Raw genomic sequence first — 12,470 nt, forward strand, 5'->3', positions numbered from 1 at the left:
GGGTTCAAGGGCGTACAGAGAATAACAGGACTCATACATTAATAATGCAGTATTTGAGGCGATACCGACTCATCAAGTCGTTTTCATAATCCCCACACAGCTTGACGTACATGTTCCATCTGCTTGCCAACGGCAGCATGAAGAGCACAATCGATGGCACCCCTCCCTCTCGCTGACACTCCACGCCACTCAGAGCCAAATGCCTCCCTTTGGGGTGGGGTGGGGCGGGATGAGGGACGGGGGCGGGGGGGGGGGGGTCACCAGGAGCAGGAGCGGCCGTGCGGATGGGCCGGCCGGGTGGGGTTTCGACCTCACTGAAATACAGGGTGGGCAGGGCAGGGTATGGGGGGGAGGGGGGTTTTATGGGACGGGAGCCAACTTGGCTCTGTTGACAGCTGGCTGTCCCACGGCTGTCCTTTTTCGGGGCAACCACCTGTGAGCTGCTCAAGCGAATGAAGATCCTCCTGACCTCAGGGTGGGTCATGGGGTCACCTACTCCTCTAAGACTTTGAGCCAGAGGTGCGGATTTTACCAATCTGTCCTTAACATCCTTAGAAACAATTAAGTGCAATCGATTACCGTAACTAGGCAACCAATCGATCCAATTGGATCAAGGTATTCTTCAGGTGTCTGGAGAGAAATGATCTGCACTCAGAATGCAACGGGATATAGCGCCCTTCGTACGTGTCTGCAGGGTGGCTCGTCCGCTCGGCATGCCGCATCGGCGTGTCCCTTCTGCAGACGGGTAAGACTCGGGTGATGATGGGGAAAGCGTGGACCCACTTGTGGGCTTCAGACTTAAGACTCTGTGTGTTGATTAAGATTTACAATGCAGGAAAAAAAAGACTTAAGTGTCAGAAAAAGACTTTAAGATCAAGGAGTTTAAACTTCATGTTCCTCTAGGGGCTGAAGTGTTTAACAGAATGTACTGTACATAATGTACAAGAGCAATTTGCGACTGTAACACGAGCAAAGCTGCATCTTACTGCTTTTTCAATCCCACAGAGTGCAGGCCTCTGGCCCCTTCAGCATTTTGGCCTGATTACAATCACTCTGATTAAGGACTGACTGGGTAAGCTGGTCTCTGAAGCCACGGCTGCCAGTGGGGGGTCGGTGATCACTATACCGGACCCCTCTGGAACCGCCGTGGCTACGCCCAGCCCTGAATGGCGGTTCGGAGGTGGGGGGGAACTGATTACAATGCAGAAGGATTGTCGGTGACTCAGTCGGGGGTCTCCCTTAAGACTTGCGGATTTAAGATGCGCGTGTGAAGAAGGGTCGCGAAGAGGTTTGGCACATCTAGAGTCAAAACTGTACTAAAAGTAACAAGCGATGAAGAATGATAAAGGTCAGGGAGCCTTTCTCTCTGTGCTCCTCAGCACACCTGTGGACCTGCTCTATGTCTTGCCTCCGCTAGAAATTGTATCGCACCTATTTCCGTTTCTCATTTTCAGATTAAAAACACATTCACGAGCTGTTGGCTGGCACAGCATACCTGAGTGAGAATATATACCCCCCATCACAAACAGTAATGTAAGCTATTAAAAGCATTCAAAAGGAAAAAAATATATATACGCGTATGTATTTGTAAGAGCAAATTAAGACTGTGAGAGCTATGCATTCGTATTAAATGTTAAATTTCAAGTCCTGACATCCGAAGTCTCGTAGGCAATGACCTAGCTGTGTAAAACGTCTGTGACCAAAATAAAAACTGTGAAACAAAAGTAAAATGAAAACAATCAAACTACTTCACACATTTTGAAACATTGAAGACAAATAGCTGTTGAATCCATGGGAGCCACATCTGCATGCAGGCTCCTAGAGATATACGTTAAGAAATGAGTTCCTTTTCTTTCATTCTAGCTATTTCTCCTTTGTATTTTTTTTCCCCCGTCTCTCGGGATCTTTCCGGTACCAGTCTGTCAGATGCCCGCCGGGCTGGGCTCAGTTAGCGCTGACCGGCTCCTGTGTCTCATTGTCACTGCTGTAGTCCGATTTGGGTTCGTCCTCGAAGTCCTCGTACATGTCCATGTCATCGTCGCCATTGATCGCCTCGCCGGGCAGCATGGTGCTGGGCTCTACCTTCATGCCGTAGGTGCTCTGGATGACGGGGATGGCCGGCTCGGGGCTGGCCGAGGCGCTGGAGCAGTCCGACGTCATCTGCGGGGAGGGCGTGGTGGTGGCCATGGTTATGGCGCCAGGGTACACCACACCGGCGCTGGTGCTGATGGGGATCTGGGGCTGTTGCCTGGAGACCAAGAAAGACAGAGACGGTCAGAGCCAGGGAGTAGCAGCCGGACTAATTTTCAGGCGGCTGAGTCGGTAAGCAGGGCCACCGATTTACGGTAAGACGAGTCCAAACTGGCTCGTGTAACACATCTGCCTTGATGAAAGCCTTTTAACTGGGTCAGGAGCTAGCTAAAGTGAAATAATTACCTTCTTCAAAAATTCAAGGAATGTACATGTATTTACATTTAAATGTCACACAATTCTCTGTTTACAAATATACACAGACAAATATACATACATTCCTCTATTTAATTAGCCATTAAATATTATACAAGGCAAATGACTCAAGAACATTTCTGACAGCACATTTTGAGAGTCTAATCCTTTTACTTTTTGATGTCTGTGATCTTACGCACTCTGCTGTATTACCAAAACAAAGGGAGAATGTGCTCAGACGCGAGTACCCAAAGCTGGAGTGCTTCCTGCAGACCGCGCCATAAATTACGGGGTAGAATGGCACCACGGCACTTTCTTAAGGTCAGTGTTTAGGGTTTATATCCTGTAATAATGTCTGGATGCAGCCTACTATTTTTCTACTTCAACACAGTTATTAAATTTCACTTGATTTCAAAGCTGCAAATTTACTGTTGTGATGTTGTCCCTGGTTTATAAGTTCTAAAAGTCAGTCATTTTCCAGCACCGCTCCTTCAGGTGTAATGGGGGGGGGGTGGGGGACTATAGAGGTTTCTGGAACAAAAAGGAGGAAAGTGACGCTATTATTGTTTAGCGGGCACGCTGTAGGAATCACGCGGAAAAGCTCGCATGTGAAATCTGACTTAGCGAGTTGCGGTATTAATGCAATCAGGCCCTCCGAAGAGTCACAGGCTGCGAGAGGCTGTGCCCACACCTCACTCGCATCTCATGTCCTGCGCGCAGCCAGAGGCTGAACAGCGCGGCCGCTGACGTGAAACCACGGCATGAAAACACAAAAATTTGTCCGGGACCATAAATATGGAGCTTTACAGCAGCTGGACACAAATTTGGGTTCGCGGTCCAGGCTGCGAGATGCTACACACCTGAAATGCCTTGTTATGGCATAACTGTCCCCGAACGGGATCATGGGACGGAGGGTGTGGGGGGGAGGGGTTTGGTGGCTAGCTGCGCTATCATGCTGCCGTTCTTCACTGTGCACGTACCCCACAGTGAAGAACTGCCTCATCTCCTGCCTCCGCGAGCGCATCATCTGCTTGTACTCGCCGATGCGCAGCTTCTTGCCGTCGATGATGCAGGTGCGCTTGGGCCGCGGTTTGTACTTGTAGTTGGGGTACTTCTCCAGGTGGATCTTGCTGAGCCGGGCCTGCTCCTCGTAGTACGGCTGCTTCTCCTGGTTGCTCATGGACTTCCAGCGGGAACCTGGAGACACAGAGGAGCATCAGAGTCTCTCTTCAGACAGGAGAGGGAAAGCTGAAATAAAAATGACCACACAAACCACCGAATGGAACGTTCAGAATTTTGGGAATTCATCTTCTTTGCACCCGTGTCCAATATTTTTACTGAAAGCCATGTATTCCCCACCAACTTGACGATATTAATTAAGAGCGTGACTGAAATAAAACACTGTCTTGATTAAACTACCGACGTGGGTATCGCACATCGTGAACCGCTGTTGAACATCAAAACCTATTTCAAGCTACAATAAGCAGCGAAAATTTGCAATTCATTACATGCTGTTCGGCAGGAATTGAACAGCGAGGTCCCAGGCGACATCCATAACTTGTCCGTCTGTGTGAACGGATGCTGCCGACCACCGAGCATCGTAAAAAGGAGCTCGCCGAGAATCGGCCCCTGGAATCCCACACATCTGTGGGTCAGGCCAGCCAATTACAAATCGGCTCAGGGCACTCAGAACGTACAGAGGAATCCCGGCCTCCTCTGTTGTTTACGAAGGTTTATCCAAACTCCGACATTTTTGTAACATAGCACAAACCCAGCTGTGTTATTCCACTGACACCGCACACACCCACCGCGCTCCACTTCGCCTCAGGTTGGCTTTTCCGGCGCATTACCAGAAAATACAAGCCTGTAAATATTTTGACCATCTTACAGTAACGTACGTGACGAGACTTTTAGTACTGTGATATATTGGCTCTCGGCACCAGGGGAAGAGACCCATTTAGCCGTGTCATTTTTCATAACGAATAATGCCCCCGTCGGCAGGTAGTAAATCCTTCAGGGCTGGCCGGACAGCGAGGCCCGCAGCTTTAACATGGTGCCACCTACTTCGCATACTTTTAGTGCTACGACACTTCAAACGAATCCGTTGAACAATAGGCAGATAAACAAATGAGTTTACAAAAAAAATGAAAACAGCAGCAGAATTAATTAACACGAGGCACCCTGAATGTATTTCATTTCAATTAGCGCAATTAATATCAGCTGACAACCAAAAAAAAAAAAAAAAACGCATCCATATGCTCTGTGGGTTTTGATGAACAAACAAACCACCAAACAGGAGCCTCATTATTTGACCCAGTTAGGGGCGTCGCTGCCCAACTGAAGTCCATTTCTGTCGTGCCTTTATTTCACCTACACACAATTTGGGCTTGTGTCGCCATACAGAGCACCACTTTAACTCCACCGCCCAGCCGCTTCCATTAACTTCCATGGCGTTTCAGTGTTTTATGAATGCACCACTGTTCCTTGTTGTTATTAACACAGGGCCTTTTAACACAAAACATTTATCACGCGTGCCAGCAGGCAAACAGCTAAGTGTTTATGCACAGCTGAAAAAGACTCTCACACAGGTATCACAAGACCAAACTGCAGGGGCAATTAATGGACTCGTAATACCATTCTGCATTCATATGTATATTTATTCTGTATATATGGAACGGGTTTTGTGGTCAGAATATGTACATTTTATTTATTTACTGCATATTTATTATAATGAGACATACCTGGGTTACCTGGAGAAATGTGAATAGTATGAAAATATTTTAAAAACTTTTTGAAGTCAATTAAAAATGTTAACAAAATAAAGAATAAATAGAAACAGAATTTTTAAATATTGAATATTAAATCAATTTCCTTTTTTGTATGATTAGGCGATATAAACAGGTGTATATTTCTTTTTTAAAGAGCCCTGACAGATATATTATGCACCACTGCCACGAATAGCATGAATAAAAAAACATTAGATTTTTAACAAATACACTGTGCAAATTATGTCGTAACATAATTTGGTAAATGGTAAAAAATACTCCTGTTATCTATGGCATGATGAGTCTGGATCCCATCCCTGGCAGCGCAGGGCCAAAGGAAAAAGAGTATTACTGTAAATGAGCTTTAAAGAATCTTTCTGCTTTATGGTTGGCATTAATGCTATTTCAATTTTGCAGTAACCTTAACTAAACAGTGGTATAACAGAGCAGTGTTAAGATATTATTTATTTCAGGGTAACTACCACCAAACTCAACCTGCTGTCATCCATTTGTATATACAGAGAGAAAAAATTGATTTCTATTTACTTGTTAACTGTAGGACTTCGCACAGCAGGAACAGGGTCCTGTCAGTCCTCAGGTGCAGAAGAAACTTCTGACTTCGCTTACTAACAGTGTTATTTAACAAGGTAGAAATTAATTAAAACAAGTCACATGTAATTTTCAGTGTTTTCTTGTTTCGAGTTTCTAAGGTGTTTTCAAGACTGCTTATGTGTATACAGGGGGAACCACCACATCTAGCCACTAGGGGCACCACAGAGCAGTGGAGATATACAGCCCTTTTGGCTAAAAACTGTCCCCAAATGCTTGGTCATCGAGACAGAAAAATGGGGGAAGCCACCTCACCGAGGATTTTGCTGATGTTGGAGTTGTGCATGTCCGGAAAGGCCTGGAGGATCTTCCTCCTCTCGTCCTTTGCCCAGACCATGAAGGCGTTCATGGGTCGCTTGATGTGGGGCTCGTTGCTGTTCCTTCCCCGGGATTCCCTGTAGACACGTGCCTCGGTTGTGCTGGCGCCTCCTGTTGGCCAACAATAATATTGCTGTTGTTTATCTGCTGAGCCGTTGACTTGCTTTTTACCTGGAAACACCACAGCAAGGAAGAAGAGAGAGCAACAGGATCCGTTACTTGTTTCCAGCTGGACGTCCACATCTCTGCCCTGCCTCCGCGCAGGTTTAATGCAACACAGAGGGGTTTTCAGAGGTCTCACCCATTTCTCAAAGGCCACGACTCATCGCCCAAAAGCTCTCATCTAGTACTAAAGGCTGGCCACAGAAGCGTAACGAAATGCAGGAAAGCTAAACTTGCCCCCTCTGCAGTGGAGCTTAGTGAGTGGGAACCGTAAGAGTAAGAACAAGGATATTACTGTGAGGAAGTCGTCGACCAAGCATCTGAGTCCATCAAGACCATTACGGATCTAGAACTTAAATGATGGTTAAATATTTTTTCACAGCCTTTCTGTGTACAAGCCTCTATATTTGACTCGGTGTATTTCAAGCCAGGGCAGCCGGATTCAGGCACAGGATAATGCCAACCTAAATACCGAATATGGCATCGAGTCATTAATACCAGAGGGTTCGAAAAAGGCCGAAGAGAAAAAGGGGAATCTGAGCGGCGCTTAATAAAACATCCGTGCTTGAAACGTGCCGTCGACATGAAGCGGCCCGAGCCAACGAGCAAGCTGCACTCGGACCGCTCTCTATCAGAATGGGAAATCTCTGCATTTAACTTTAAACCAGAGTGAAGATTATTCCTGTTTGCATGCACATTTGCTTCCCTTTATATGTAAGATGTGAAAGAATTAAATAAAAGCCGCATGAATATTTAAACAAACAAAAACATGTCGATAATCAAGGCTGGAAAAATAAAACAAAAAAAAAAAAGCTTTCCATATGCTAGGATGCATCTTTAATGATGCAAAAACTGGAAAAGAAAGCTTGGAAGGACTTATGAATATTTTATCGTCCACATGTGAAGCGCATTCATTAGGTTGTTCTGCACGCATTGCTGGCACGTCACCTGTTCCCTTCGCAATTATTAGGCCGGTTTAAAAACGAAAGGAAATGGCACAGGCGGACCGGCGTCCTCGCTGACACACCGACGACTCCCTGGGCGAGACCCCAGTGCGGAGAGGTGGGAACGCAAGCCCATCGGCCGGAACTGAGGTGGGCGGCCATAGTACCCAGGCCTAGGGGCTCCAGTCCAGCTAGCTAGGGGGGTTCTGGGAGGGAGAACTGAACCCCCACCTCCCCAAAAGACTGCACCACTCTACCCCAAGGGGCCATAAATCCATTCTCACTGGTTCATGTTTAACAGTCACAGTAGCACATTTATGGATCCATAAAGGCTTCCCTTAATCTGAGGGGAGGGGGCACAATTTGCTTATTCGCACCGTCACGGTGCATCGGGCAAGGTCCCGGAAGAGGTCCGGGGTACAGGGTGAGGGGAGGGGGGCTGGCTCGCCTGGATCTCAGGCTGCCATTTCCAGGCCCCAGGCATTGCCCGTCCCTGCTGCCTCACGGCTCCCGGGGAACCAGGGGCTGATCCAGGAACAGGAAGTGCTTAGTCACTGGTGTAAGGCCCCCTCCAGACACACAAACATTTGCTTTGGGGGTGGGGGGCGAGGTAATAAAAACAAAACCAGTGTTTAACAAAGGGGGCCATCTCTCTTTATGCCATTCTATGCAAAAAAAAATGCACATGCAGAGATACAGACACATACATAAACACACACGCACAAACACACGCATATACAAACACACGCACAGACGCACACAAACACACAGTCCAGTTTATATGACAAGAGTCACACAGCTGGCCAGCTGCTCTGTGGCTGGAACCAGTCAGCCACTCTTGTTACCACCACCCCCCCATCCAAGCTCTGTGCTGTTGGCACTTTAAGTTGGGTGAGGCGGGGCTGGGGGGCGACGGGGGGGCATGAAGAAACGCTACCTTAGCCGCCAGTGTCCCCACAGTACATTAATTTCATTTAGCACGCACTCACTGTACAGGATGAATTGATTTCACTTTGTACGGCCTGACAGCCATGTTTATTGTGCAGTGAAATGTGGACCTGACAGTATCCATCAGCGGGGGCTGATCCCGCGACTGCCAGCCCAGATGAAGGCATCCATTACAGCACGAGCGGAGCGGGGGGGGGGGGGGGGGGACACACACACACTGTCCGCTCCCGCTTACACCCCCCCTGCCCTGATTTACGACAGCCCTGCTACCGTAACTTCAGCGCTGACACTGATTCAGTAATTTATACACCGAGGGCAGCGTGTAGTCAGAGGTGAGCCTCCCCAGGGTCTGAGAAACCCAGTGCAAACAGCAAAGACACGGCGCGGGCTGGGGCGGGCCACCTTTTCAATCAGCTGATTGAAGGTGCCAACAAGGGGGCGAGGCCGGGTGGGGCGGGGCTGCCATCTCTATGGCGATCATCTGCCATTTTGGAGCGGAGACACCACGGCAAGGCAGATCCCCCAAGACGTGGAATAATGTTTTGATCTATTTATGATAATTGTAAATGGTAGGTGGGGTCTGCAGCCGTCGACCACGAGCATGGAGCCCGACCAAAAAAACAAAATCCCTTCTGTTGTGGGACAGAGCAACTCCAGGCTCTGAAGACGATCAATCATCTGAACCCGGGAGACCACAAGAATGAGGCCTGGTCCTCCCGATGAGTGAGGCGGGGGGGGTGTGTGTGTGTGGTGCGAAGGGGGGCTACGGGCACGGGGAAGAGGGGCACATATGCCCCTTACTCCGGGGGCTGCTGCCAATCCAGGTTGCCCTCTTTGCCTCACAAGGAGACCAGCGCCCCAGCAGAAATGGCCGAATTGCCAGCAGCCTAACCAGCTAGTACAGGTTCTCACATGATAATAAAGAAATAAAGCAAACAAATGGGCGTTTTGGAACAAGCATAATAACAGCAATCATGTAATTTAACATGCGCTGGATACGGCAGGTATCGCTGCAAGGTTATGGTTAGGTGTGTGATTGCATAAGTAAAAGTGGATGCCTGGTCTGGATGCGGCCCGCTGCCCTCCCCGGTGCGTGTTTGGGTCCCGGGGCATCATGATGGTGTTTATTGTGATTTATGAGGCCTGAGGTGGACTGTGACAGAGCAATATGTGAATCACTTACTAATCTGCCTCCCGTAGTGAAAGTGCACTAAGGAGTCAGGAGGCTGCCTTAATTACTGACCCCGGAACATTCCGGAAAGCCACGCTGCCCATCACACCTGGACGCGAGTGGAAGGCAGGGCGGGGCTGAGAAACCAGGTTTGCTTCAGCCCCCCACCCCGCTTTACTCCCCAGAACAGGTGTACACGTATATACACACATGTATACACACACGTGATGCACGCACACACACGCACATAGCCTGGCATGCGAGAATCAGATCAAAACCAAATGTGGCAATGAAGGCTGCGATTACGCCAACCTGCCCCGGTGAAGCGATATTAATCAATACACCATAAAAAACGCATTAAGTAGCGACAAAGGAGAAGCATGACAGCGCTCATATCTGGGTAATTAAGCCATTGCACAGAGTAGCTGTTCCTTGAGCCTGTCTGTGAGTGTGTCTCTGTGAGCAGGCCCCGCCGCGTTTACACGGGGGTAAGCATGCGACGTGTCGCCGCCTGCGTTCACGGCCTTTTATTCTCGCCTCCTATGCCTTACCGCACACACCACGAGGTTCGCAGTCGGGCACCTCGAATCCCTTTTTACACCTCCAGCGCGGAGCAGCGTATCAATTAAAACGGGGGCGGCATGAGCGCCGCGTGGCAGCGAAGGCGAGCTGCTACTGCCGACAGTGTGCTGGAAAATCCCAGCCATAGGGAAATTTCACGGGTACTTTTACTGACACGGATACATGAGCACAGCTGCAGACCCCTTCTCTTGTATTACATTTTATACTTAAGTATAATTCTTTCTATTAAACAAGGGGTTGACATCACTGTAAAAAACACAAGCCGGATTTCTTTAAAATCCATCCCCACTTTCCGCCTTTTAAACTGCGGCTGTCTGTTTATCATTTTGTGACGATCAGCGAGGCGATCCAAGCTTCCGTCGGGCCGACCGAGGTGGGGGACGGGTGAGAGAGTGACAGCACTTTTCCGCTGTTCGCTCCACATCGATTTTCTCACAACAATTCAGCAGGAGCACAGCCAAAAACTGGTTAAGATATAATTATACGAATAAATCACAATGGGGAAAAAAATCAGTTCGCCTGGCCAGCCCATATGGAGTCAATCGGCCATTAATAGCCGATCCGACCCTCCTCTCCACACTGGGCCGACACTGTCACAAAACGCCCTCTGATTAGTCCGCTTCCGGCCCGCGGTCCCCCAACGCCTGCTTTGTTCTGCTGGAGTCATCCCCGACGCCGGTCCTCTCAGCCAGACACGCGGCTCGGCCTCCCCACAACTTAGGCGGGGCCCCATGTGATCGAACAAAGGAGCCGGGCGTCAGCTCCACGCGGGACCCGCTAATGCCTCTCATGTGAGCTTGAAAGGGCGCCGCCATACGGCTGCAGTGCGACGCATGTGGCCTGCGGCTTCGCCAGGCGCGGGAAGCGCCGTTGGCCTCCACAACCCCGCGCTCCCGCTTCCCAGGGCCCCTCGTTAGAGCTCCTGGCAGTTGTTAATTCGGCTGCACATGCATGACAAATATTGATTTAAGCAGCCTAAGGCTTTCTGGGTGGTGGGAGCAGCGATGATTGGGGCGGGGGGCGGGGGGCGGGGGCTCTCTGCCCTTTCATGCCACCTAGCCAGGACCTGGACGAAATGGGAATATGGGTGCTAGGGAAATTCTGTCTTCCAGTTTGCCCACACGCCCCCCCCCCTCTGCCTTAATGAGAAGCAGGGAGATGTTTGCATGGTGTGGGCTGCATAGTTAAAGGACAGAAATTGCGGCTCAAAGGCTTTAATTGACCTTTAATCACAAGCAGCTCCCTTACATTACAGCTTATTTAAAGAGGGAATAAAACGCTCGTAAGTGGGGGGGGGGGGGGCACACAGAGGCCTGCTGCAGCCACCCGCAAGGCGTTTACACAGCCAGGGACGCAGCATGCTGGGCATGCTTCACTCCGTCGCATTTCGCGCATCTCTGTGTCTCTGTGAAGCTACGTAGGGGGTGCTCTTTTCTTTCAGCGAGTGTGAAGTGCATTTTGCTCCCGGTTCGGCACAGCCGAGATGCCGTTGGGGCCAGGAATCCAAAGCTGGATGCTCCAGTTTCCAGATGCTGTGAGCACATTCTGGTCATGAAAAGGACCTTCCTGATGTGGGATGATCTCCATAAAGTCATCTTCATATGATTCATTTTGTGTTTTGGTGGGTGGTGCTGCCCGAATAGACAGATGTACGTGTGGAGAGATGAAATGGGGTCATATGTCGAGTTATGAGCGACACCCTGGCGTATGGCCACCCCCCCCCCCCGGGGTGGATCCTCTGCGGGCCTCACTGAATCAGGGCCCACCTAAAGTTCATGCCTCCCCATTTCCTCTTCAGCCCATCGGTCGGGGCTCGGGATCCCACAGCAGCAAAGAGAGAGGGATGGTTCCCCTGTCCGCCAAACACTCCGCGGAGAGCCATTCCCCCCCCCACCCCCAAGGATCCCGGCCTCTCTGAGGGTGGGTCTCACTTCTCAGCGGCAAACTGCTGAGCAAAACATCCAGGGCGGCCCAGCTGCTCCAGGAGAGTCGCCACCCTCACGTCCCTTTGCTTACATATTTGATTTCAAACTAAGCCGAGACGGATGGATTTTAATCCGGATAACACGTAAACAGCAGCATTTATAGGAAGCAGGTGGGTTTTTATTCTGGGGTATACGACCAAAAAAAGTATTGTGTTCCTGCTGGTTTAAGTTTTTCCTTTTTTCTGGTTTTATTAACTAACAAGCCTTAGACACAGCTGAGGGCCTGAGCTCTCCCTGTCTTAACACCGCCACACTGGTTTCAATTGAGACCCTGACCACATTTCTCCAACCGGGCTCCGGGGTACCATGGAAACCGATATTTATGTCTGACAAACACTGGCACACGGATCTGCCCCCGCCCCGCGGTTCGCTGTTTGCGTGTCAGGGGCATGAGTCTTCGTCAGGCAGGTCTGACACCGCCGTGCCGCCGTCCTCAAATGAGCACCGAAGCTGGACGGCTGCCGGCTTTGTCTTCCAGGGCCCACAGCTTTCGCCGCCAACCCGTGAAAACCTCCAAACTGGTGCCATACACAGCCATTGG

The 12,470-nt window shown here is 49.7% G+C and overlaps 1 protein-coding gene across 12 annotated transcripts in view; it reads right to left on the minus strand.

The window, feature by feature from the left end:
- Window positions 1–256: 256 nt before the first annotated feature.
- sox6 (SRY-box transcription factor 6) overlaps window positions 257–12,470 on the minus strand; it is a 160,879-nt gene continuing 148,665 nt past the window's right edge. For 9 of the 12 annotated variants that reach the window (XM_048971985.1, XM_048971983.1, XM_048971982.1 and 6 more), the window contains 3 exons: window positions 6,075–6,308; window positions 3,426–3,642; window positions 257–2,248 (listed from right to left, as the gene is read on the minus strand). In XM_048971985.1, the coding sequence (XP_048827942.1) occupies window positions 1,945–2,248; window positions 3,426–3,642; window positions 6,075–6,308 (755 nt within the window). In that variant the 3' untranslated portion in view covers window positions 257–1,944. The remainder of the gene's footprint in view (window positions 2,249–3,425; window positions 3,643–6,074; window positions 6,309–12,470) is intronic. The other 3 variants (XM_048971992.1, XM_048971991.1, XM_048971993.1) reach the window with 2 other exon arrangements.

Source organism: Brienomyrus brachyistius, chromosome 13 (assembly GCF_023856365.1).
Source record: "Brienomyrus brachyistius isolate T26 chromosome 13, BBRACH_0.4, whole genome shotgun sequence".
Lineage (NCBI taxonomy): Eukaryota > Metazoa > Chordata > Actinopteri > Osteoglossiformes > Mormyridae > Brienomyrus > Brienomyrus brachyistius.